The 27689-nt window shown below is 36.3% G+C and overlaps 2 protein-coding genes and 1 long non-coding RNA gene across 3 annotated transcripts in view; all 3 read left to right on the top strand.

Annotated features, from left to right (window-relative positions):
• Positions 1 to 27689, top strand: part of LOC106731187 (ankyrin repeat domain-containing protein 26) — a 46495-nt gene that overhangs the window by 6138 nt on the left and 12668 nt on the right. The window contains exons 6-23 of the mRNA XM_032473573.1: positions 602 to 706; positions 1446 to 1528; positions 3618 to 3764; positions 4382 to 4433; positions 4806 to 4875; positions 7518 to 7578; positions 7667 to 7854; positions 9127 to 9256; positions 9660 to 9721; positions 12798 to 13124; positions 14337 to 14409; positions 16183 to 16428; positions 18879 to 18952; positions 20100 to 20599; positions 20718 to 21048; positions 22943 to 23097; positions 26179 to 26212; positions 26491 to 26632. Of these exons, the coding sequence (XP_032329464.1) occupies positions 602 to 706; positions 1446 to 1528; positions 3618 to 3764; positions 4382 to 4433; positions 4806 to 4875; positions 7518 to 7578; positions 7667 to 7854; positions 9127 to 9256; positions 9660 to 9721; positions 12798 to 13124; positions 14337 to 14409; positions 16183 to 16428; positions 18879 to 18952; positions 20100 to 20599; positions 20718 to 21048; positions 22943 to 23097; positions 26179 to 26212; positions 26491 to 26632 (2780 nt within the window). The remainder of the gene's footprint in view (positions 1 to 601; positions 707 to 1445; positions 1529 to 3617; positions 3765 to 4381; positions 4434 to 4805; positions 4876 to 7517; positions 7579 to 7666; positions 7855 to 9126; positions 9257 to 9659; positions 9722 to 12797; positions 13125 to 14336; positions 14410 to 16182; positions 16429 to 18878; positions 18953 to 20099; positions 20600 to 20717; positions 21049 to 22942; positions 23098 to 26178; positions 26213 to 26490; positions 26633 to 27689) is intronic.
• Positions 13 to 23802, top strand: LOC106731026 (ankyrin repeat domain-containing protein 26-like). The gene is made up of 17 exons (XM_032474128.1): positions 13 to 706; positions 1446 to 1528; positions 3618 to 3764; positions 4382 to 4433; positions 4806 to 4875; positions 7518 to 7578; positions 7667 to 7854; positions 9127 to 9256; positions 9660 to 9721; positions 12228 to 12321; positions 13454 to 13492; positions 14123 to 14151; positions 14337 to 14409; positions 16183 to 16428; positions 18879 to 18952; positions 22943 to 23097; positions 23592 to 23802. Exons 1-17 carry the CDS (start codon positions 693 to 695, stop codon positions 23785 to 23787), a joined length of 1713 nt encoding a protein of 570 aa, XP_032330019.1. The 5' UTR covers positions 13 to 692; the 3' UTR covers positions 23788 to 23802.
• LOC116661604 lies at positions 26156 to 26606 on the top strand. The gene is made up of 2 exons (XR_004317553.1): positions 26156 to 26212; positions 26491 to 26606. It is a non-coding gene; the product is annotated as an uncharacterized LOC116661604 (long non-coding RNA).

Below are 27689 nucleotides of genomic sequence, written 5' to 3'. Positions count from 1 at the left end.
CACTGAAATGCCAATTATCTCTTAACTGAGGTTGGAAATGACCTAACTGTTACTTGTTATGTGACAGGTGAGAGTTCCTAGTTGGGAGCAGGCACTTTGGGGATGGCAGTGAGACCCTCCACATCATCAGCTGGAAACCAGCAAAAGGCCAGACTAGTGAGATGGAGCAGTGGGCACAGGGCTCTTTATCTCAGGCTTTGTAAGACCTTTATCCTTAGGGATCCTACTGTTCTCCATTGCACTCCAGTGTAACCCCTGTGCATTGGGGGCACAAATAATGTCACATATCTGATTTTTCTAACTAATTCTTTGGGTCTTGAAATGTTTAGTTGAGCAGAAAATCCTGTATTTTCCTTTGGGGACTTTCTTCTATAATCTTCCTTTTGAATTTTCCAAGAGCCTAAGGGATTCCCTGAGATCAGTGACAATCCTCTCCCACAAGGCATTGGGGCAGGGTGAGGGCATTCTAATCATTCTCTTGTTTCCCTTGATTCTGTTGCTGCAGTGTTGGTACTAAAACTGGTTTTAACAGGATCTCCTTGGCAGCTGAGTCTGGGGTCTGGACGTTGCTCTCTAAAGACCTTTAATAAAATTTTAAAAGAAGAAAAAGAAAAAGAAACTGGTCCTGCAGTCGGGTCACGATTGACCTCTGCTCCCGGGATGCCTGTGCTGATCCAGTTTCCGTGGTCTTCATGGTGATCGACACGTAAACTTCAGTGTGACAGCTTGTTTAGTTCTCATACATATGCTTGTATGAGGTCACATATTTATAAATAAATTTAGCTACAAATTATATAGTAGCTGAGGTGCCCTGAATTATAAACCATGAAGAACAGCTAATCACCATAATTTGTAACATTTTCCTGAAAACTGCCACATTTAAATATTACACCTGTGAAAGAAACACACATTGGGTTTTATTTGGGATTCTCAAGTAGTTCCTGCATTAAAGTTCAAGAACAAATTATTCCATTCTTCCACACTTTCTCTGAGCATCTGGGGGATACATTATCTCATTAAAACTTTGTAATACTCTTATGAGTATTAATAACTAACTGCCTAAGAAGACAGTAAGATCCCAGTTTTATAAAGGAAGACTCTGAGCTGAAGAGAAGCAACTTTTCTAGGAACAAATAGCTGTTGGTTATAGAGCTGGGACTTCTGAGTTCGAGACACTTTCCATATGTCAGGCTCACTCTAGATAACTTGCTGAGCTGTACTGCCCTCAGTTCATGACACTTCACTTTACTTTTTTTTCTTCTTTAATTATACATGCTAAATTTAAATGTTTGTAGATTGTACAAATTTGAAGTATATGGGACAATTGAAGTTTTGATATCTCTGATATTATCTGAAATAATCTAAGAATTTAATATATTTGGTAATTGTTTTTCATATTAGTATTCAAGTAGTAATATTTATTTATCACATTATTTCATATATAGCATTTACCAGCTGATTGTCGACTACAGAGAAGGAAAGATACCAAATACTCCCTCTCAAAATAGCGATCTGGGACAGAGTTCTGGTAATAAGTTACTCTTGTTGGTCCTACCATAGATAAGGAAGTAAGAGTGAGGAACTTTTGATAATGAAAGAGCAGTGAAAAAAGCCAGTGTGTAAATTTCATGTATGTTTTTATTTTTTAATTAAGTTTTTCTTAATGGTCTAATATTCAGAATTACCTAAGAAGTTAATTGTAGGTAATTTAAAATCTGAGACAATACTGTCTGAAAAGAAATTAATTTATTTAATCATAGCTCCTGAAATCCCATATTATATCTTTGTGTAAATAAGAAAAACTTTTTTTAACTTTGTTGTACATTTCCTCTAACATTATAACAAGTTGGCCTTGTTATAGAACTGGATCTTTAGTTTTTATAGCGAATGGATTACATTGGGTAAATGAATGCTAGTTATTGCATAGTGATTAATCTCACTAAAAAAGTTACTGTCTTTAAAATGGAACTCGGCAGTGCCTTCCTGATGCTATAAACAAATGGCCAACAATTAGAACTGCACAACTGGGCCAGTGTGCAGCATACTAATAAGAGGTTGTTTTTTAAAGATACCTAGTGATAGTGCAGAAGTCAGAAAAGCAGTGCCTTGTTGAGAAGCGCTGGTTACTTTTTGCATCATTATACCAACAAGGTCTCACTCGGTTACCAATTTCATTCCTCATAAGTGCAGACAGAATGCAATATGTTGACTTCATGAGAGTGAGATGTTTTCCTCTTTTTTGGGGGGATACTTGTCTTGAAACTATAATTTTGTGAGGACAAGATTCTTTGTTGCCATTAGTTAAAGGGTTGTCATAATAAATACTCAAATAGCACAACTCAGGACTCAACAAATTGCAATAAAAGCACAGAAGGGCTTCACATAAAAAAACAAAAAACAAAAAATGACTGTGTTGCCTAGATGTGACCCCTAGCGTGCTGTTCAGGTCTGAACTGTATGAGGGCACCTTAAACTTAGTAGACCTCAATCAAGCAAAGAACTTCTGTTGCAGGAAATACAAACATGGAATAGACAGAGTTTTGGTCTTCAAGGTGCTCATAACACAATAGAGTTGTCCCTGGTTAGTGTCTGTATTTTTTTTTTTAAAACAGGATTGTCAAAGAAAACATTCTTATCTGTGAATTCACCCACTTGACAGATGACTGTCAAGTGTGTTTTAGGTACTAAGCACCACTCTGACGTTACAGAATGCAAACAGGTCAAAAGCACAGCTCCTGGCCTCCAGGAGCTTGTTTCTGTCATCACCATTTTTATGATTGACTTGACTTTATTCTGTGCTTACTGTGTCCCAGAGCCCACTAGGACTTTGTAACTGTCTTTATGTATTTTTTATTGATATTTAATATGTACCAGATACTTTAAGTCCATGGTGAGGAAGGGAGTGTTGTAAAAGTGGGTAGGATGTCAGGTAAGCATGCAGAGCAAGTAGAAGTTTGCCAGGGAAGGAGGCAGGAGGGCAGTGTTTGGTGGGCAGAGCATCTTTCAAGATTACATTTGGCAGAAAGGACAGCAGTGCAAATGCTAAGATGTGCCGGTGAACTTTGCAGGATCTATGACTTTCATTTTGTTGGTGCAAAAAGGATGCTGTAGGAATGGTTGGGAACGAGGTGACTAGCTAGCTCAGGCACGCTTCTGACAGCCTTTCTAGTACTATAGGAAGGAGCAGGTCTGCTGTAGACCTTAGGAAATTTGTCAGAATGCTTTTAGCTGCAAATAATAATAGGAGACCTAAGTAACAGTGGCTACAGCAACAGGAACCAGGGTTGTTTAGAAGGTTCGGTGATGTCATCAGGATCCCAGATGCTGTCCCTCCTTCAGCAGTGAGGCTGCTGGTGTTTGATGTCGCCTTTCCTGGTCTGCTGATTGGCAGCAGCCCCAAGCGTCATCTTCTCACATGACAGTATCCGTAGGTGAGGAGGGCTGCTTCTCTCTGCATGTTTTCTGTTAACTGAGGAAGAAAACAGAGAAGCTTCCTGTAGACTTCCCCTAGCATCTCACTGGCTGGGTTACATCACATGCTCATTCCTAAACCAGCCACTGGGGAAGGAGATGTAGTTACTGTGATGACCACAGAATAATCATTTCTCTTTTTGCAGCTGAGAATTTACCTTCTTCGCATACTGGGGCAGAAAATACCCAAGAAAAGTTGCAGTTGTCCAGCAAGGACAACGAAGAAGACATGGTTGTCGAGCTGGGAGCCAGCAATGGCAGATGCACGGATTCACTGAAGAGTGTTGAGAAGAGTAAGAAAATTTGATTTGAGTCTTAGGGTTTCCTGGTTATGACACAAAGCAGGGATGCACAAGCTTTTTCTATAAAGGGCCAGAGAGTCAATATTTTAGGCCATGTGGTGTCTGTCACATCTACTCATGTCTGCCATTGCAGTGTGAAAACAGCCCTAGACCATATGTGAGTGAATAGGGATGACTGTGCCCAGATAACACGAGTCTGACAAAGCCAAATGGCAGGGTTGGTTTGTCTCATGGGTATCGTCCAGAAACACCATGCTATGTAAGTTTGTCATTGTCAGTTTATGATACTGATTCTACTAGTGATTATCATTTTTTTGTGAGTCTTATAAAGTTTGGTTGGGATTTTGGTCCTTGTAAGCAGCAGTTCACTTTAAGATACTAAATTTTGATAAATACCTTTTTTTTTTTTTTAAATAAATGTAAAGGAGGGGAAGTGGGTTTTATGCATTAATTACCCACCAGGAGTATACTCAATATTCACTCGAGTGTGTAGTCTCCAGGTGTGGTCCCAAAGGAATGCTTTTTAACAAAACATTGGTCTTATACTTTTAATATTCTGTATTTTTCTATTGCTGATACAAAATCTATTTTACTTTTCTCTTTAATAGAGATTTTAAGGGTTAAGTTTGCACCAAGGTTTGAAGATCTCTCTGTAAGCAGGTAGGATTTTGTGGATTTTTAAAAATTATATGTTGACTAAGGGAACACAGAGAAAAGAAACAAGGTTTGTTGAGTGTCCTACTCTGGGTTAGACACGCTGTTGTGCACTTCACATTTGTTATCTCATATAGTCACTGCAACAGCTTTGCAGAGTAGCTGTGCTGCTGTAGCTTACTTCTAGTTAATTAGGCAACTGTAGTTCAAGGAGGTTGACTAGTTGACCCATGATTCCATGGTTAACAAGTAGTTGACCTGTGACTTGACCATCAGGCAGCCTGGCTCCCAAATCTGCTTTCTTATCCCTCAGCATAGACTTTTGTTTGTTTAAAGAAATGAACTCACTCATTTTTGATGTGTATTTTTGCTCCAAAGTGTTTCATCCATACCTGGTATTGATGATTCATGGCATCCATCAGATGATGACGCAGATCTTGCTCCCAAGGTAAAGTGCTCTCTTGTGAAATTAATTTTTCTGCTCTGAATTTAGTTTTGTATAGTATTTACTCTTAAAATTTAGCAGTGGTCTGCCTATCATTGTTCTACGTTTGTGTTGGAAAGTTGGTCAGAGTAAACCATTTTATAAAAATACGACAGGTTGATTTTTTTTTTTCTGTTTTTACTTTGGTAAATACTGAAGATGAGGCTGAAGCAAAATGGACGAGAAAATATATAGTGACAGGAAAACTGTGCTGTGAAAAGGTTTCCCACGATAGAGGAAGTGTGAAGCTTGGCCAAGGATAGGGGTTCTTTGACTTTTAAACCACACTGACAGCACTTGTATAATACTTGTGCCTCAGGGACACCTTCAGTGCACACAGCTACTTACTGTGATAAGCATGGGCTCTTCCTGGGGCCTTTCAGTTCCAAAACTTCGTGGCATGTGTCTTCCCCCCCACCTTGGACACTTTTTATTTTGGTAGCATAGAGTTTTTTAGGAAAGATTTTTTTTTTTTACTTTATTTCTATCTTTGGTTCTGCATTAAGACTAAAATAATAGTTTAAATTATAGAAATTTAGAAATTAAAATTCTGTTTCTCAAAACCCATATTATAAAGAGATTCCTCTGTGTTTTCTAAATTATCCCATTAAGAGTTTATTCAAAACTCTTCATCTAATTGAAGAATACATGTTTTCCCTAAAATAACAACCGGCTTTCAAAGTAGACTCTTAATAACAACCACATGATGAAACCTACTTCAGAATTCTTTTGTATTATAGTTTTAAAAAGTATGTCCAGTCTTTGTGTCCCATTCTAAAATTTCAAGTTTCAGACATTTTGTAGTATAGTTATTTACATATTCATTTTATAGCCCCTGTATCAGTATACGCCGCTAGAGAGTAGGAAACGTAATTGTGCATTTCCTGGAGCACCTAGAATAAGGTCTTAAATGTAAGAAGCATTTTAGTATTTTTTGAATGTGAATGCATGAAGAGACATGGAATTCTGTATCATGTTGCAGATAATATAACATGTACACTCTATCATAATGAAATCTATTTGATGGGACAGGTAATATAATATGCGCACTATGTCATAATGAAATCTATTTGAATTCCAAAAATGTGACTTAAATTTCTATTCCCTTTGCTTAGGTTGTAAAAGTTCAGTTGTTATGAGAGGAAATATGTCGTTAATGCCGAGGAAATAGATAAGAAGTATATGATAACTAGGAAAAGGTTACAGTCTGTTTTTCAATATCCACCAATTGTGAGCTTAGAATTTGAGATGAAAACTTTTTAACCTTCTTTTTAGCCCCATCTCATGTTCCATTAAATATATCTTTTCAAGCTATATATTCTCCTTAGAATCCTGATTACCAGTTCTTTCTCTGGAAAGTTGATGTGTTAGAAACTTTTTAAAATCTATTTCTCTCTCTCTCTCTGATAATAATTTACAGCATTCAGGTAGTGAGAGACGACCATGTTCAACTGAGTGACTTATAGTAACAAAATTTAACTCTTACTTATAGTAGTGTTTACAAGCAAACAGTTGTAGAGTAATACAGGTCAGCATTATTGGGGATATACTATGAACAAAGGCCTTTGTTTTATATATATGTTTTATATATCATATATTTTGATATCTTTAAAAATTTGCTGAAGAACAATATATATAATTGCATATATAATTTATATATTTTTACATAATAAAAAGGTAAAACAGAGGCTTTCATTGATAGTATGTCCCTAACAATACTGATACATCACTGATCTATTATATATAAATGCTGAAATATATATATTTCTCCACATACCTTGTTATACTTACATTTTCCTTTTTTTCTTGCCTTAAGTTTGTACTTGACTAGTCATGTCTCATGTTTTCTTTTCTTTCTCCTCCCCCACTTTTTTTTTAATGATTTGCCCCAAACCTAATATTTCTTTGCAGAAAACACTTCTTCAGTGTCTGTTCTTTCAGTCCATCTCACTCTGCCTCTGTGAACGTATTTAGTTACAGCTTTCTGTTTACTATGTGTGTGGCTTTCACTCATGAGTCATTGCCCTTCAGAATTACCTTTGTTTTTAATTCCTCTTTCTTAGAAGTAGCTAAATTTAAGCAATCATTTGTCTTTAGCTTTTTGGCAAATGGAATAGAAGTAGCTTATACTGTTTGCTGTTCTAACTCATCCAAATAAGATACTGCTAAAAAGTAAACTCTCATATTTCCCCCATGAGAGATCATTCACACATATATAAATCATGCAAGCACATTTCAAAATAGAACAATTACTTTAAATTTCTTAATGTTAGTTTTTTCAATAGGACTCTAAACTGTCAGGGATAAGTTTTTGTTCTAGATCATTTTGGTCAAGAAAGTCATCTAATGGATACCATAGTGTTTGTATAGTAATCAATGAGGGGTAAGGAAAGTAACATTTTGGGACTCCTGAGATCATCTCTCATAATCCTCACCCCCATGAGAAGATGTAGGTTGGTAAAGGTCAAAACCAGGATTTGAATCCATATCTGAATGACTCCAAAGCCAGTGCTCTTTGTGTTAGATCATATAGGAATGGGGAATGTTATAATTATTTTATTCAATTTCATATTTGTTGTTCTTAAAGCTGTTATTTTCTTCTCTAGAAAGTCTGGCATCCAAGGTTCGCAAAGCCAATTCAGGCCTGGCAAGAACCCATGATAAACAGTGAGTTATTTGAAGAGTGTCCTTCTTGTGTTTTCACTGACTAGAAATTATAGATAATTTCATCTACCATACCTTGTTTTCACTACAGCAGAGGCAAAAGATGGTGTTTTGAAACCAGGAGCTAGCACCTCCTTTGAGGACAATAATTCTGATAATAAAAATGAAGATGTGGTTACAACCTTTCCCCAACCATCAACCGAAGTTCCAGGCTTTTCTCATCCTGCCTTCCCAGCACCAGAACCTCTCACGTCTTCAGCAGTCCTTGGTGTTACAGAGGTAAGTCGTTTTATTTTTAACTTTTTCTTCCTGTGCTTTTTCAAATACTGTCCCCCTTATTCTCATGGGGATGAAAATGATCCTACACAGAAATGGAAGTCCTCAAGATCACAATAGAAAACTGTGATAACAAGAGAGGCACATGTGCAGAACTGAGATTTGTAAAGGTTGGTGGCAATAAACAGTTCTCAACTGTGCCATTAAGAAAGGAAAGAATAAGAAAGCAGCTGAAAAGAACAGCTGGACGAATATGAAGATGGGCAGGAGTACAAAGGGGAAGGATTCATTTAATAAGGACAAGATTAATATAAAGATAAATGAGCGTCAAAATGAGAGAGATTATTACACAAGCACAGCAGAAATAGTGGGGTCACGTGAGAGCAGGAGCTCTATGTACAAATTATGATGGAAATAATCTCAAATTCAAATTAAGAGAAGGAAAAGTCAGGTCATGGAAAATGCTCAGACTCTTCTGAAGGACATATAGCTGATTTTTTGAACAATGGAAAGAAAATTTGATCCTCACCTTTTTTCTTTTTGGCTATAGAAGTTTTTTTTAATTGATATGTAGTTGATGTACAATATTGTATGAGTTACAGGTGTGCAGTAAAGTGATTTGGTTATACATATATGTGTATATATCTAAATTCTTTTTTTCTTTTCCATTAAATTTTTTTTTATGAGATATTGAATATAGTTCCCTATGGAAGTTAGTTTTAACTTGAAGTTATTTCTTTTTTTAGAAATCCTCACATTTAAATTAATGAAGTGATGTCTTATATTTAATCTAGTAAATTTTGTCTCTCCATTCCGTCCCCAGTAACTGAGTTCTAGTTTTCCACGTGACTTCTCATGCTGTTTCACACCTCGACCTTCGGCTCAGGCTGCCCTTTTTAGAATCCCCTTCACATCCGCTCTTTGCACCCGGTCTGTCTTTTAAGACACAGTCTGGCCTTCCCAGCTTTCCCGGAGCTACTGACACGCAGCAAGTCTCTTCTCTCCTTTGTGCCTTTACTGTATCTGTTCACTTCAGTTGTAGAGCTGTTGAATGATACTTGTCTGTGTTGATTCATTTTCATGTGTCTCTACCTCTCCTAGAATATAGAGCAGAATCTTTTATATATATTGCCAGCTTCTCCCAGGATAATGCCTAGGATCTGATGGATACACTAAATATATGTTGTCTTCCTGACTGATTGATTGAATGACCAAGTGTAGGAATATGATATTTTCTGAAGTTGGATTTTTGTTACATTTTGTTTTGCTTTATAGGAAGAAGCAGCTAAGCCAAAAACTGGGGGAAAAGAGAATGGCACTCGGACTATTAAAAGTGTTCTAAAGGAGCAAGCAGATCATAAAAAATTGATTTCTATTGATGGAGCACACAAAAATGACAAAGGTGGTAAGTTAGTGTACATCTGTGGATTTTCTTCTCTGCTTAAAATCTAGTATGGTTGGAGGGGGGAGGGTATAGCTCAGTGGTAGATCACATGCTTAGCATGCATGAGGTCCTGGGTTCAATTCCCGCTAACTCCATTAAAAAAAAAACTAATGTAAAAATTCTGAAGTGTGTAGATCCAAATATGATAACCTTTTCTTTTGAAATGTTTTTCTTTTGCCACCTTTCTTCATAAATATCCCAACTATGGCCAAGTTTTCTTCCAGAAAATGCTTCAACCCTCTGAAATTCTTTTCTGCCACTTTATTTTATTGACATAGTCATGAATGGAGATACGCTTATATATGTATTTAAACTTCCCAGTGGTACGTGTTCTCATTAATGTATCTGTGACTGCATATTGTAGGTGCAGCCTCAGCATTAGGATTAGGAGAAGAGGAAGGTGTGGAACCATTCTGGGATTCTGAGGTACTGTCTTCTATTATTATTATTTTCAAATATAAGCATTGCATGATGTTAAAACATAAATGGAGGGATGTTTTGACTTCACTTTCTCACTTTTGCGTTTGCCCAGCAAAATTTTTCCCTCATATTTTTAACCTACACTTAGTAAAATCATTCCACGCTACATGTCATACCACTGCAGAGCGCACTTCTGTTAATTTTCCAGACTCACCCAATGAAACGGGTATATGTAATGCAAAAACCAAGGCTTAGAAGTCACAGGGAATCGGTTTCGGCTCTGAAGTTACATTTTCTAAAAACTAATGAATTATTCTTGGTCAGCCTGTGACCAGATGTTTGTTTCTTTGTTATAAATGGATGTGTAAAACTTAGCAAGATTCAGAGAGAAACAAGTTGCATTAAAAAAAAAAAAGTGTTTTTGTTTGTTTGTTTAACTACTTTGACCTTGAAAAGACAGTGCCTGCGACTTGAAAGTATTATTATGTTTGGATTGTCAGGTAGATCTGCAACGAACACTTCAGGAGAAGCAAAAGCATGGGGAATAGTAATAAATATGTGGGGTTAAAATACCAGCAGTTTGGTTGAGTGATGTTTTACTGAGGACAGCCCATTTTGGGCAGGGAAAATAGCGTGCACTGAGTACCTTTATGGCGACCGGACTTGAAGGAAGCTAAGTGCAGGGTAGTGATGACCTATTCCAAGGTGACAGCCATGGAAAGAGGTCAGAAGAGCCTGAGCCCTTGGATCTCAGCAGCTCCTGCCTAGTGGCAGAGCACTGTACTTGAAGTCAGCAGATGTGGTAGCATCCTGGTTCTGACCCACTGTGGGATCTTGGAAACACTTGTCTGACTTGTTTGAATGTCAGTGACCTCGTTCAAAAACATGGTACTGATACCTACCTCTCAGGTTATGTGTCATGAACAAAAATGTGGTAACAAATGTGAAAACACATTTTCAGCTGTAAAAAGTGCTATAGAAATGTAAAACAGAATGATGACAGTGGCCACTAGTGACCTACTAAAATGTTGAGGACACTTTTTTAAAATCTGAAGGATGACAAAATGGGAAAGTTAGAGCGGGCACAGGATTTCTCATTTGGGGTATGCTGAGTGTCGGTGGGCTGTTATCGGACATCTCCGATAGGTATGTAGTGCTTTGGTACTTGACGCCCTCTGGGGATTTTAGGTGTTTTGAGCTTAAATAAATTCTTGTTCCTGAACACCAGCTATGCATCAGGCAGTTAGACACTGAATGTAGCAGTTGAGGGGTTAGGCTGTAGTGGCAGGAACAGAAGAACAAGTAAACAGGAACCATTTTTCAGGGACAGTAAGTCCTTCATATAAGGAATGTGGAGAGTGTTAGGTTAGACAACAGTGGGGGAGATTGCAGTTAGGACTGGGGTGGAGTAAGGGTGGAATTTAGGTAGTCAGAAAAGAGCTGAGTGTGACCAAAGCTGCCAGGTGATGGACAGGAAGGAGCCAGTCACAAGAAGGTCCAGGGGAGGGATGTTCCGGACAGAGAGAACAGCGGGTCCCGTCTGCTCATCACGGTGCTCCAGCATCTCGGAGTGGCCAGGAAGCAGCAAGTGGGTCCGTCCTTAGAATCACTGTTATTATTATTGTGTGTAGAAAAGAGAATGTGCATGATAAGGGCCTGGCACATGCGGGTGGTCACTAAACAGTTTTCTTATTCTTCCCGTATTAAAGTAAAGCTTATGGTACTTTTTTGAAGAGCTGCATAGCTACATTTAAAATTTTTCTACTGTTAATTTAAACATAAATGTTTTTCTTTCTACTTTGCTACCTTATTCAACTATTTTCCCTATCAATAAAAGTTTTATCAAATAATAGTTAGATTCTGCTAAGCCTTTGTTTACTTAAGTGTAGCAGTTTCCACAGTGTTCTGTTAATACTCAACATGACAGACTCCAATGCTTCTTTTCATGCCAAGTATGTTATTTTAATACTAAAGACAATATCTGCCCTAAGAAACATTTTAAATTTATAGCACATATACTTATTAAAGAATATAGTTAAATACTTATATTTTTAATTTTATTTTTTATTGAAGTGTAGTCAGTTTATAATGTTAGTTTCAAGTGTACAGCAAAGCAATTCAGTTATACATATAAAAATACGTATTTTTAAAAAATGTCCTCTTCTTTTGTCGAGGAATGCAAAGTGGAATTAGGTGTTTTGAAAATAATTCTTTGTTGAAATCTGCACATAAGTCAGTATATTTGTCTGTGAAAATATTTGCTCTGGCTTTCCATGCTCAGTTTACAGAGTCAAAAGCCAACTGAAGATAAAAGATAGACTTGATCTAGAGAGTGTATTATGAAAATTTCTATTTAAATGTTTGGGTTTCTAGGATATGCTTATCTTGTTTTTAAATCTAATTGCTTTTAAAGTAGGAAATTAAAAAATAATAATAATAAGGTAGGAAACACAAGTATTTTCTTAGAAAGGGATTAGGAAATCTTTATGCAACTCATTATTAATTTTAACAGAGTACCTCCAAGATTCAACTACCGAACCATGCTGATCATTTATCTGGAGCTGCAGGTCAAGGAGAAAAAAATACATTAAATGGACAAATAGAAAGTAAGCACTGTATTTTATAAAAATGTCATTTGACAGAATGTTGATTTAAAACATGAATTTGGATATATTCTCTCAGCCAAAGAAAATCACCTGTTGAACGTATAGTGAGAAAAAAAGAGGAGAAAAGGAGGTAGATTGTATATCTTATCAGATGTCAGCAACAGATTAAACTAGAATGCTGTTTGAGGAGCTCAGTTGTTAGTTTTCTTTCAAGATGCTCTTTGACCTGAGGACAGTCAGGAAACCAGGAGAAGGGAAGGAGGGAGTGAAGAATGAGAGAGGCAGGGAGAAGGGGAGTAAATGAAGGAAAAGGAGGGGGGTCCCTGGCAGGAGGTGGTAATGTAGAATAGTTCTTTGGAAGAAGGAAGAGAAGAGTGTTTGAAATGAGATGGGTATGAAGTGAGCTTCTTCCAGCACCAAAGCTTGTCCCGGAAGCACAGCAGAATGTTCCACTCCCCCGTCCCCCTGATCATTAGGAAGGCGGTGAGGACTGCGGTACAGAGCTGGGTGTGCCTGCCGTGGGTGAGCACAGGCATGTGTGGTCAGCTGTAAATGTCCGGAACTTCGTGTCATGCAGCATGTTGCTGCCATATAGGATGGTGTCTCATAGGCCAGCAGAAGAGTGGGAAAGAGGAAGAGAGCAGGGTGCATTCTGGGGAGGTCAGGAAAGCTGGAGCCTGGTAAAGAGTCCGTTGGAAAGTCTGCAACTTCTGATGCAGCTTTTGGGGAAGTGTTACAGGGAGGCGCGTGAGGCTGGATTTCAAAAGGATCAGTTAAGGCCAAGTGCTGTAGAAGCAGACTCGGTATAGACCAGAGTTTCTCAAATTTTACTCAGTCACCCAGTGAAAAGTGCACATTCTGAGCAGTGGGTCTGCATTTCTAACAAGCTCAGGTGATGCCCTTGTTGCCGGTCTTCAGACCACGCTCAGAGGGTAGACTTGTGTTTAGAGGAAACAAAAGAAATTAATAAGGTTCATTCCATAAATGTTAAAGTTGTTATTTTCAGTGAATACTACACAGGTTTTGAAATATAAAAGACTTTTAATATCTAATAATTCTGTGGCAATTAAATTTTATTTTTGATCATCAGATTTCAATATTGAAAACTCAGTATACGTTCTTTTTGCATGAGTGGATCAAGAAACTTCGATGCCTAGAGGATCCAAGAAATGTAGGCATACCAATAGCCCATGTGTGTATGGAAAAAAATGAATATTTTTATGAGCTATTATTCTACAAGTGTGTATCCAATCTGATCAATTCATCACACTTTCTCTGATGATAAGTGAATTGCACATTCAAATGAACCGCCATCACAACTGTGGACTTCCTAAATTATAGGACAAATTGAAGAGCATGATAAATACTTGTAGTCTAATGGTGTCAGTCGCATTAAAGCTGTGCTGTTGCATTTTACCATCAGCTTTCACATTTGTCTTCTTGGAGCCATGATTTGTTCTTCTGATTAAAGCTCGCTTTTCTCCTCCTCAGGCAGCATGTTCACGTTGGTATATGTGCACGTTTCTATTTTATAAAGTCATTTGAAACATAATCGTACTTTTGAAATCTTAACTGCATGTTTTGTTAAACCTATATTCCTGTTCTTTATTCAGTATCTATAATGGATTCATATTTCGGTCTTGTTGCTGTCCTAACTGCCCCTCAAAAACAAAACACCGAAACCTAATGTATTCATTTCCAAAGCAAGCATGAGGATTGCGCTCAGTACTAACTCTGCATGAATGGGTAGTTGGCTTTCATATTTACATGTAATTGATTATGTGTCCCTTTTGGCTTTTAGATTCTACTGAAATGCATCCTCACTTGAAGGTAAAAACTTTTATACTCTTATCTTGAATTTTTTTTTTAATGAGGGTACTGGGAATTTAGCCTAGGACCTCATGCACTGCTAAGCAGGCACTCTTCCACTTAGCTAGACCCTCCCCCCCTTGAATTATTGCTACAGATTGTATCAAATGTACATTATTAATCGGTTTGTTTCGAAAACCATTCAGCCTGCAGTTGGAGTGAAATATTCTGTTCCTAATAAAACAGGAGGAATGAAGAGTTTACAAACATTCAAATCAGGTAAATTTTGCAATACAAATTTAACTCTGAAATGAAGTACAGTCTTCTTATTCCTAATTCCTTTCATTTTTTTCAAATTTAATTGAAAGATGACATAAATAAGGCAGATGTTATTATTGGCATCCATGATTGAAAAAAATATATAAGCATAAGAAAAAGATTTTTTAAAATGTCAGCTTTGACTCAGATGTTTCTATTGATGTTGGGAGACACTGAAGTGCTCAGTTTGGAATCCCTATATTTCTTAGGGATTCTGAGAGATTGATTATTAAGTTCTAAGGTTTTTCCAGACTTTTAAAATGCTTAACTGAATTCTGACCTTTACATAGGGTAAAGCTTCACTAGCTAACATGTAAGTCATATTTCACTTTAATTATTTAGTGCTGTCACATGGATGATATTTATTTATTTCTGTATTTATTTATTAATGGAGGTCCTAGGGGTTGAACCCAGGACCTTGTGCATGCTAAGCATGTGCTCTACCACTGAGCTATTTCCCTACCCCAAAGATCTTAAGCCAACTGGATGTTTTGATTAGCAGTGTGTGGGGTGGAAGGGGTGGTGTCTTTGATTATTAAAAATGATGGAAGTAATTAGTCCTACCTTAATATTTGGTAAACACAATCTTTTAAAACAATAATCCTGAAAGTTTTGGGGTTTAGGATTCTTTTTATACTATTAAAAATTATTGAGAATTCCGAAGAATTTTTAAGTGGTTTGTATCTATTGATGTTTAGTATATTAGAAAATAAAACTGAAAGATTTAAAATACAAGCACACACAAACATTCCATTAACCATTAGAGCTATGATGTTATCACATGTCATGTATCTGGAAACCTCCACTGCACACTTAATGGAGAATGAGAATAAAAATAGCATTATTATTGTGAAAATAGTTTTGACCTTGTGGACTCCCTAGATGGAGGGAACTTGGGGCTCCAGGGCTTCTCAGATGACACTTGAGAACTGCTGTTTTAAACAGGGTTCATGGATGTGAAATGATAAAGGGGCCCTTGTGATGAAACGGGCTTTAAATTTCACTTCTACATTTCTTACCTTTTTTTCTTTAACTTGTCTTAAAAAGTTTAAATCTGACAACTTAATTCTTTAAAAAAAAAAAAAAAGGAAAACATTTTTTGTTACATATTTCCTGTCTCATGGCACTCTGTACTGTTTGGATCTAGTTTGTACCTAGACTTAATCCTATTTTTATATGGAAAAAATTAGTCACTCAAGGCTATCCTTTCTTAAATAAATTTATGATGTTTATCCAAGCCTTAAGGAAAGAATTCTGAAGATATTGGTACATTGAGGAAAGACTGGCTCATTGTAATTAAAGTAGTACCATTCAGTAAGTTTTCTTAAAGCCCATGTCTCTGGGACACAATACTGCCATGCATATTTAAACGTCCAGTAAATGGCTGGTTAGACATACATTTTGTTAATGAAAAAATTCATATGTTGAAGAATCCTAATTATTCATAAAGCTCTTATGGAATATAGACTGTTTAATAGAGAGTGTGAGTGAATCCAAATAAGTAATACTAGAGAATTAAAAGTAGAAAAAAGAGAGACAGTGGTTCCCTATGTGAACAGCAGTGACATGTAAAGCACAACCAGCTGGGAAGGAGCAGTGTGTTTGGGGGGAGAGGAGGATGTGGGGCTGTGGATGTGGGGCTGCTGCTCTGGAAAGAGAATTCGTACAAGTTAGTCAAGCTTGTATTGTTATTCACATTCTAATAAGTGGAAACTTTGTTTTCGGACTCTTCAGACTGGGATTCTACTAGTTTGAGACCCAATAATGCGGCTGGTCAAAGAGCCCAGCACTTGAAAGTCGATAAATGTCCGTTGGTATCACAATCAGTGACCACAAACCAGTCAGCACCCACAGAACTGAGGCAGACGGCCCTAGTAGATAAAGACCAGATGAATATTGGAGCCGTGTCTCTGTCAGAAAATGCAGCGCTCCGTGGCCTGCGTGAATCACAGCTGCCAGAGAACAGCAGCAGCAAAGAAGGTAATAAAGCAGCACAGAGAGCTAGCTGTGGTCTACCTGTGCGTGGCTTCACCACACTCTGACTTTGCAGAAATCATTTTGTGGCAGGATCTCCTTTGTGTTTACTCCTTTTATGCAACCTACAACCAGACAATACCTTTTGGCATGACATTTACATTCATCCTCTGATGAAAGCAGCATATTAAATAGCAAAGAGGGTTAGGAGAAAGTAAGTTCGTTCAGACTAGTATTCAGCACAGTCCTGGGAGTGGGTAGGAGGAGGATGTCTAGAGCTTTGTGACTAGTTGGGAAACCTAGGTGGACATCCAAAGACTCCCTTCTCAAAGTATGGCTTCTTAGCTTCATTTTTATCTAGCTCTGAGTTTATAAGTATTAGTTACAGCTATATTCAGTGTAACTGAAAAAGCACCTCTGCAAATAAATATCAAAATATTTCTAGTATATTCTATGACTTTCTGATTTTAGAAGTGGCTTTCCCAGCGGTAGCAGCAGTCATTGGGAATTTGCTACACAGAACCTCCTTCTTAACTGTCTACATAGTATATCAGCTTCTTTTATTATTTTTGATGGATTGATAGGTCAAAAAGGATATTGGTTTTTAAGGAGTGCTTTATCACTTAAAAATAATATATGGAATATCAATTCTATTTCTTCTAGCATACCCAGTCTGTTGGCTAACCACATCTAATATGTGTTCTACTTTATATATCAATTAATTTAGTACCTTAATCAGTGATATGATCAGAGCTGTAGTAATAAATCGTACAATATTTTTTCTATTTCTATAGTTTTATCTTCTTTTCTTTCCTTATCTGTAGAATTAATGTCATATTTACAAAAGATTCTCAATTATCTTCTATAGTAGTGACTACAAGCTATAAACTCAAAGTTTTTTTAAACCAAACAAGTGACTTGTTTGCTCTTGTTTCTTCATGAGCTTGGGAGATCCAGAAAGCAGGACTTAAGACACCTACATGAGCTCCCTCAACATGGGAAGATGTGAAACAGAAAAACTACAACAGAAATAGAAGCAACTGAAAATAGTTCATGCAGATCATGTCTCTTCTCAGTTGATATCTTTTATAAAGTAATAAGCAGAGTCTAGTTCTCCAGGGACCCAGTAGTCATGCATTTATTTATTTAATAAAGATTCTGTGCTGGGCCCTGATAATCTTAAATCCTAAATATTTCTGGAAACATTCCCTCAGTTCAAGCCTGCATCTTTTTTTTTTTTTTTTTTGCATTATAAATACCTTCAAATTTGTCTCCCTCCATTTATTTTTATGCCCTTTAAATTCATCCCTCCTGCAGCACGTAGAGTGATCTATCTCAAATGCACACATGACCATGAAACACTCTTTAAAGCATATTAATGTCCAGGCATCTTACAGGGACAGGTAAGGCTTTCATGGTCTGACTTCTGCCTCGCTCTCCATCTCTAGCGCCCTCTGTCTGTCCTTTGCTCTGGTGTTCTGAGCTGCTGGTGGTGCCCTCCTCACCTGTCCTGTATTTCACACAAATATTGACCCTCTCGTGTGTGTCTCTCCCTTCCTGCCCAGCCTTGCGTGCTCTCTTCCTTTCCTGCCCCGTGTTCCTGGGAGCTGGCTGACCTCACTGTTGAAGTCTCAGCTCAGGCATTCTCTCTAGAAAAGCCATCCCTGACACCTTTTATCCACATTCTTCTTTAAACTCCAGTGCCTACTGCTAAAGCAGGAACTCAATAAGTAATTATTGAATAAAATAAATAAAGACTGTTTATACAAAGGTACTTTTAAGAGTTTGTCCTCTACAGCATAGGAGCAAAGAGGATAGACATGTAAAGAAATAGTTTACAGCTCAGCTGATGAAGATACACTAGAAAAATCTGTGAAGTACCAAGGTAGCTCCAAGGAAAGAGATCCCTGTGTCTCTGTAGAAAGATAGCTGTAATCAAGGAGGACTTCACAAAGCAGGCTGAGTCTTAAAAGAGGAAAAGGAATTTGTCAGAACAATAGAGGGAAACATTTCAGATTAAGGAAAGATAAAAGCATAAAAAGTAACAGTAATTTTGGGGACCATGAATAGCATTGCTCTTGAAGCTTGGTATGTTGTTAAAAAGGTAGTTAGGAGGTACAGAATAGAGTCTATTGTGACTTTGTATATTTCTACTGTATTTTTAAATTTTTTTCTCTTTCTCTTTGCTTTGTTCATGTCTGGTGGATGAATTTGCAAATGAAACTTTGAAATGTTTATGTGCCTTTAATCTGGTAACATCTAGTATTTCCCAAATACTTTGTTGAAGTTTTAGATAATTAGAAGTATTTCTTAAAGAAGTAAATGTTCAGCTAAAGATTAAGCTTAATTTAAACTGTCAATTGATGAAATGTTTTTTTATCTGTTTTTATAAAGATGATGCCTTTTATCTAGCTGTTCTAAGTAGTTAATTTTAATTAAGCATATTCATTTTTCAGCAGACCTAGACTTAGAAATGACATCTAAGGAAGAGCAAGAAGGACTTGATGGAAGTGAAAACAACCAGTCACAGGTATGTAAAAATGTAAATTTGAATTTCTGGTTTAATATTGTTTTCTGTGCTTTAATAACACAGTTCAAAAGAAATTGCCTTTCAAACTAGAATTTTAGAGTCAATAAATAATTATTTAATATTTAGTTTTTAATAGCATTTTATCTAGTTACAAAGCTTAAAGTATTGTTAGGGTCTATAATAACTTATAGTTAAACTTTATCCTTGGAATTGAGGCAAAAAACCTTCCTGAATATTGTTTACTTCTTCCATTTTTATAACTTCCTCACATGATAAAGAAGGTGATATCAAATATTAAATCATGTGATTAAGTAGTTGAAATTGTAAACAATATAACAGTGATGGCCACTGAGTTAGTTTCATGTAAGGAACAGTCATTCCCAGTGGTCCAAAATTTGCAGTTTCAAATTGCAAGTCATTGATGCCAAGATGAAAGATTTCTTCTGTCTTGCAATCTCTATGTAATTGATTTCAGAATCTACAATCAGGGAGAGAATAGGGGTCATAGAGTCAACCCAACTGCCTAGTAAGAGAATCAAACCTTCCAGGATTGGACCTTTGCTCTTAGGGAACAAACAAAACCTTTCTAATTTATTTCATTTCAGAGTAGGAAATCAGTAAATATTATTAAAAATTCTTTTATTCACTCTCACTAGTGAATATTAGAGTATAATACACCTGGATGGATGCAGAGAATACATATTGAGATAGATCACTATCATAGTATATAGTTTGCATTAAAATTCAGGAATTTGTTCCTCTTTCTGATTGATGTTAATTGATTTTGGCACATAATAATTTACAGGTTTGCCTATTCTCCAGTTATTAGTCCTTTTTAAAAAATCTTTACATGCACTGGAGGGGCTCACTATTTAAGGTATGTGAGGGTGAAATATTTTTTAGTGAGGAAGCCTTTGTAATGTTAAAAACCTAATCTCTAATTCTTGGTAGATTTAACATTTATGAATTGTTTAGTTGAAACAAACAGTGACAAAGTTAGGTTTCTGAGTTCCTATTTTTCTCCTATTTCAAGGCTAAGGCAAGTTATTTTTCACTTCTTAGTTTGTGAGTAGCCAAACATAGATTAAGAAGTTTGTTAAATTTTAATTATTTTCTAATTTTTTTTATCCGTACTTGACTACTTAAGGATAAATGTGTTTTACAAGCATGTACTGTGAAAGAAAAGAAATCTGAAGGTCAAATCAGGCAGATTAATCTTTCACCTGTGCATCTGCAAAAAATGCCTGGAGAACCAGGAATGAATAAGGAACAGGACAGAAAGGACGTACCTGTATCTTCAAAACATTCTTGTGTGGAGAAGCATGAGGACATGTGGGTCAAAAAAGGCAAATTAGACTGGAAAAATAATACAAAATTTATCACAAAGAAGTTAAATCAGAAAGTCAGTAAAATCCGTGAAAAATGCAAAATTACTGTTCATCGTAAGGCAGAGTCACTACATGACAACTCTGAACTACATGGTGACTTAAAGGAACTACCTTCCAATGTGACAAATAATATATGTTATTCTGAGGAAAAAGATGCACCTGGAGCCTCCGTCTCTGTAGGATTCCAGGCGTTCCCTCAACACGAAGAGCCCAGTCTTGAAAATGTTTTTCCATCTTACTCCAAGTCTGGTTCAGCAAAGTATGGCATGCCAGTCATCTTCAAAACTTTATTTAAATGAAAATAAGTTAACTGAAAATGGTAAACCATACACTGAACATGTTTTTAATAAAAATGAGGAGGGTTTTTATAACGATAGAGCAAATGAAGTAAGGAACCGAGTCCGACTTCTGGTGGAAGAAGACCAAGAATTTGATACGAAAAGAAAACAGAAAAGGAGCCAGAGTACTCCCTGGAAATCAGACACTGGACACGCACCTCAGGTCAGTGACCCAGAAAGCCTTTTTGGCTTGTGGCTTTCCCGCCCTGGTGAGATGAAACACATGATTCAGATAAAAAGTCACGATATGTCTGCTGTTTCAAATACTCATAAGAAAACCAAACCAATACAAGACCAGCTCCAGAAGCCATTGCTTGCAGATAACTGCGGTGCTAATAACTCTAAAATCATGGACCCCGAATTAGGAAATGTGAGTTCTTCTCCATCAAAGTGGTAACAGAACAAAGTATATCTAAAAGAGTTACACCAAGATATGCAAAGGTTTAAGAATGAGGTAGGCATGTTACAAGTAGAATTCCTGGCTTTGGAAAAAGAAAATTCAGCTTCAGAAAGAGGTAGAGGTTCCTCTGCTGCTACTGTGTTTTTTCTCTTTATCAATCATCTCTTCCGTTCTGATCCATATCTGATCTGATTTTCCACTTAGGAAAATAGCTTATGTATAAAATGGGGGTGATCTAAATATGTAATTGTGTAGAAACAGACTATTTCTGCCATCTAAATAACAGGAATTCAGGGAAGTATTTTCCTGGGTTTGGTTCCTTAATCAACATAAGTCTCTGTGTCAGTCTTTCATATGAAGTGGGAAAGTAATTCAGCTGTGTGCCACGTGACCTTCTGAGCCAGAATAAATGCAAGTGAAATGGCTTAGGAAATATAATAAGCTCAAGGTTTGTTTGTTTGTTTTTAACCTATTGCCTTAAATATAAGTTACATTTCCATAGAATGGGAAGGAAGCAGTGACAGAGAGAAGGGATATAAGCACACACTCTCACTAAACTGATCCGTTCGTTGTGCTTTAGTGAGTGCGGGCTTATCTGTCTCACTGATCACTGGACGCTTAGAATTCCATCATGGCCACTTTGAGATGTTCTTAAGAACAATACATGTGCTCCCACATATTCTTGAATCACCACTCTTGGGTGTTTCTGTTGAGTCAGACCCTTACATTGTATTATTTAATAAAATGTAGTAAGTTTTGACATGTATGATTTTATCATACAGGTAGTATGAACCCTCAGCAAAAAAAAAAAAAAAAAAAAAAAAATCAGTATTTATCTCCAAAGGAGAAAACTTGAGTTTTGAGATGCACTGAATGGTTTTCTTTACTTCTAGTAATAGATTTTTAAAATGTGTGTGTGTGTTCTTTTGTGTGAGTGCAAAGAGTGTGAAAGATAGACAGAAATCTGAAGGTGTTCTCTTTAATAGAAAAAGGAGATGAGCCCTGCCACCAGCTCTGCCAAAGTCACACTTTTAACTTATCTGATCAGTTTGATGAATTTATTTGGTAGTTATTAGATTCAGTGTTATAGAATTGTATCATCTCTTTTGACACCATGAAATGCTGAAGATTGCTGCTTTAGGGGCTTTGGACAAATCACTTAACCTTTCTTGGTTGTGTTCCCATTATCAGTAGACAGTGGGGCTAAAGTAGATCACTCATTACTCCTATGCCCTCTAGCTACAAAATGGTCATGGTTATTGAATGCGAAATTGGGGAGCATTATTCCTATTCCAGAATTCCACACTAACCTGGCAATTCATCAGCTTCACTCTGCTCCTTTCAGGTAAACTTGGGTTTATATATTTTATTAAACACCACTTTTTTGATACCCCAGGATTCAAATGAAACAAGAATTATAAAAAGTAGTGGGGAAAGGATAGCTTTAGCACAGAAAGGAGATTGTTTCCTTTCTGTTACTGAAGCACCAAGGTGTGACATCTTCTAAATCTGGCTGTTTAATACAAAATCTAGGTGGTAAAGACAGAAGAGGACAAATTTTATGCCTTTGTCTTTTTATTTCTCTGTCTCTGCCATTCACATGCCAGAAGAGTGGATGTAACAGCACAACATTAAGAAAGCCCTTTTAAAATTTTGGAAATTCTGTTTCTTTTCCTCAAACAGAAAGAAGCAGAATTTACAAACGTTTCAATGTCTTGAAATGATAAAATTAAAATAAGCACAAAAATATTTTAATCAATTGGAAATCAGGGCAAACTCTGAGTCAAATGATAAAATGAATGAAAACAAAGTGTTTATCATGAATAAAGTAATAATTACCTTTTGTATCAAACTTTCACTAAAGGTTAAAGGAGAAGAGAACAGGAACAAAAGTGGTGAACTGAAAGGATCAGAAACCATGTGTGATGGCAACTGTTATAAAGGACTAACTCAGCAGAGGAAGAGGAGAAAAACTGATGATCAGCAGTTTCCTGCTCTGCAGAAAGGAAATTCTGATAGGTAAGCCTATATCAGTATTCAACAGTAGATAATTATTATTTTCCTAGTATTGTTCAGAATTTCTTCCCACACTCATCTCTGTACTTGCTTCCATGTATTTTACACTCTTCCTTCCAGGTTCCGAGGACAATCCTAGAATGCCAAATGCCTAATCTTTGTGCTCACATTCTAATCTCTTAGGTAGAATAATTTCCTCCTGTCTCTTTTGCTCATGACCTGTTTATTTCCCCTCTTCTGTAAAGCCTTCCTTATGCTCACTTATTACTTTCCATATGTCAGCTCTTGCATATCACATTGTATCATAATTGTATATCTGTCTTTGAAGCAAGAATTTGTATTTCCTTGCCTATGGTTGGCACTTGATAACCATTTTGTGAATTAATAAATGACTGAAGATGGGTAAGAGTTGGAATTCTACAAAAATTGGTTTTTTAAAATTTATTAGTAGAATTATTTTTTAAAAATTGGCTTTTTTATGGATTGTTTTAAAGTAGCTCTCCTGGCTTGCCTATGAAGGAAGTAAAGAAGAATGAAAGTGGAAAACGGACATTAGAAGCATCTGTGACTTCACATGTATTTGAGAAGACTGCCTCACTGGCTGGTGGTCTCCTACACATGAATGACAACAGCAGTTTAAGTGAAGGCGATCTAGGTCATGGCAGGGAAAATCTACAAATTCTTTATTTCTAGGTGAAGGACATATTGGCAGTGATTACCTTCTCTGGAAATAGAACAGCATCATATAGTGCAAAGGCCTAGGCAAGAGATTACTCAACTATCAGAGGAACACTGCCAAAAGGTTAAGATGAGGACAAGTGCTTTGACCAGAAGTAGTTTCAATAATACGTCCCCATGGAAGCCAGGCTGCAGTGAATCGGTCTAAACAGCCCCTTAGAGAACATTCACTGGGAAGGCAGGAGAGGGACTGGGTGACAACTGAAGGGGGATGTGGGGCTCGTGGGGGTTCCCTTTTTTTTTTTTTAATGATAAGATGGTAGTTTGTAGAGCATGTCTCTATGCTGTTGGAATTGATTCCGTAGAAGACAAGTTTTTCAGTTTAACCTTGTTTGCATTTCCGATATAGAAAGTGTACTGATTGTATTACATTATCTTTAAAATATTGTAGTAAACTTCTATTCACGTATAGTTGTTGTAAGGGCTTATTCATTGGTTCTGAAGAGTAATATTCTTACACAATTGAATATGCAGATAATGACTTTAAAGTTACACTATTGTACATAGATTTTTAAAAATTGTATACTCATAATAACTATACACACACTTAGGCCATACTGAATAGGGTTTAATCATTCCTTGATGATTCTAGATATTATAGTGTCTTTGACAGTATCATCATCGGGTGGCTATGGTTTTGTATGCTATTGTAAAATATCAGATTATATTAACTTAATATTTGTTTAGATTCTAGGAAGAAGGGGAAGATTTTGTTTGTATACAATAGAATAATAAACTATTAACAGTCTATCACAGATGATTACTTTTGGATTACTAAGTTCTAAATTACAAAAGCCATCATTCCTGTACCAAAAGTGTCACTAACATGTTTTGTTTGCTCCATAAGGACATGTCAAATGCATGAACAAACAGCTGAATGGATAATGAATGCCCACTGATTAATTTCTTTAGCAAAAGCAAATCTTTATTGAAAGTTGATTTCCAGTATTGCCTAGGTCTAAAGTCTTTTTATTTTTAAAAAATAGGTGTTAAGATTCAGAAATTATTACTACTATTATTTTAACTTTTTCAATTGAGTCATAGTCATTTTACAATGTTGTGTCTAATTCCAGTGTAGAGCACAATTTTTCAGTTATACATGAACATACATATATTCATTGTCACATTTTTTTTTTTTTTGCTGTGAGCTACCATAAGATTCTTATATATATTTCTCTGTGCTGTACAGTATAATATTGTTTATCTATTCTACATTTTGAAATTCCAGTCTGTCCCTTCCCACCCCCTGCCCCCTTGGCAACCACAAGTTTATATTCTATGTCTATAAGTCTGTTTCTGTTTTGTATTTATGTTTTGTTTTGTTTTTGGTTTTAGATTCCACATATGAGTGATCTCATATGGTATTTTTCTTTCTCTTTCTGGCTTACTTCACTTAGAATGACATTCTCCAGGAATATCTATGTTGCTGCATATGGTGTTATGTTGTCGGTTTTTATGACTGAATAGTATTCCATTGTATAAATATGCCACATCTTCTTTATTCAGTCATCTGTTGGACATTTAGGCTGTTTCCATGTCTTGGCTATTATAAATAGTGCTGCTATGAACATTGGGGTGCAGGTGTCATTTTGAAGTAGGGTTCCTTCTGGATATATGCCACAGAAATTATTATTTATAACTATACCTAGACATAGAATAATAATAGAGATTCATTTACTATGTTAGTTAAAAATACTTAAAAATAAATATTACTTTCTTAGCATATTGTGAAATGCAAGTATTGAAGCCAGATTGCCTGGGTTGGAATTCTGGGCAGACATAGGGGCTTCGGCAAGTGACTTAGCCTTTCTGTGCCTCATTTTCTTCCTGGGTAAAGTACCTAATGTATTACCTACCTCCGAGGATTGTTGAGAGGATTAAAATGTATTTAAGGACATGTGAAGTGCTGATAATAATGCATAGTGGTTGCATACTAAGTCCTCAAAAAAGCTAATTTCATGATTATTAGAAAAGGGTTTCTTTCATATAAGGACTTAAGTAACACTTTCCAAATAGGTTTTAGTGCCTTAAATGCCAGTTTTTATTGAAAATGACAACAAGAAAAATCCTGGTATATTTTTTCCTATCAAATAATGCAAAGTAACCTTATATTTTTCCTTTTCCTTTGTTTGTCTACTTGATCTAAATTTAACACTTTGTTAATAATATAATTGATATACTTTCTTTGTCCTTTAATGTTACGGTTTCCATTTTTTGTTTAATCCATTTTATTGAAAATTAATTATCAATGCAAAGATTTTATATAAAAAATAATAGGTTTACATATTTCTTGTATTTTCAATATTTAGTATTTGGCTGAAATGAATTGCTTTTTTTTTTTTTTAGGTCTTCAAAGAAAACATCTGCTAAAAAGGACAAGGTATAGTAAAATATTAATTATAAAAATATTATCCTGTAGTAAAAAAATTTATAAAAGATAGAGTGGAAAAACAGAAAATCCTCCTCTGTTGTAGAGACATTTACTTAAAAATAATTTAGAAACACTATTGATAAAGTTAGCCTTTTGACAAAAATCAGTTCTTTCAAGAAGTGTCTGTTTTTGCTCTCATAAAAAGATGGATATTTATCACCTCAGTACACTGAGTATATTTTATAACTATGTTGGAGACGCTGTGAAATAGTATTATTTATTTGTAGGTCAAAGAGCAGATGAATTCTGTGGATGACCTCGATGACTTAACTCTGTCACCGGAAACAGCTTCCGAGGACTGCGAGTCGCTTTACCCTAATTATAAGAACACCCTGAGGCTAATCGAACGACTTGGCCTGGAGTGTAAAGGTAGGACCCCCGTATGACTACAAAGCCTTTTTAAGTATCTCGTGGTAACGTGTGCACACCTAGTACTGCCCCAGGGAGCACGGATATGTTATAGTCCGCTGTGTCTCAGAAACCTGCTTTGTGTTAAAGCAGAATCAGACGTGTTGCGCGCTGCCAGCCAGGGGCTGTGACCGCTCCCACTCCGTGTGCTTTCTGTTGGCTCTGCTGCTCCTACGCCTTCACCCAAGGTCAGGTTATCACTACTTCCCTCCTAGAACACTGAAATCACCTCAGGACTTTCTTCTCTGCCGTTCCACCTCCTGGAACCTTGGTCTACACTGCAACCATGATTACTAGATAGTTTTTAAAATTCAGATCTTTGTTACTCCCTTGCTTAAAATCCAGCTCCTGCTTCTCACAGCTCCGTGGTTAAAGGCCACAGTCCTCTGGCTTCATCTTGTTTCATTTTATTACCCTTCTTTCCACATGAATTTTAGAATCAGCTTGTCAATGTGAAAAAAAAAGTCTGCTAGTGTCCTGGACATTAGATGTAGATTATGTTAAATCTGTAGATTAATTTGGGGAGAATTGACTTCTTAACAATATGGAATTTTTAACCCCAAAGTTTATTTCTCCACTTATATAGGTCTTCCTTGATTTTCTCAGTAATATTTTAGAGTTTTTAGTGTCTGGGTCTTTCCATCTTTCATGAGTTTACCTGTATTTCTTATTTTTCAGTGTAGTTGTAAGTAGTATATTTTTATTTGTTTGTTTGTTTTAAAATAATATAATTTAAATTTTAGTTTCTGATGATAGAAATACAGTTGATTTCTGTATGCTGACTCTGTGCCCTCCAACCTGGCTGAGCCCATTGATTAGTTCTAGTAGCCTTTTTATGGATTCTCTCAGATTTTCTATGTAACCAAAGGTGGTCAAGATTTTTCTTCTTTAAACTACTCTCTTACTAAAGATAGTTCACATTTAAGACTTGCAGCCAATAAATACATTCTCTGTCACAGCTAATCAGCTCTGTCACTGTTGCGACAAGAGTAGCCATAGACAATACAGAAGTTAATGG

This window comes from Camelus ferus, chromosome 35, assembly GCF_009834535.1.
Source record: "Camelus ferus isolate YT-003-E chromosome 35, BCGSAC_Cfer_1.0, whole genome shotgun sequence".
Classification (NCBI taxonomy): domain Eukaryota; kingdom Metazoa; phylum Chordata; class Mammalia; order Artiodactyla; family Camelidae; genus Camelus; species Camelus ferus.
Note: the sequence above shows the minus strand (reverse complement) of the source record. Positions and strands in the feature narration are given on the sequence as shown.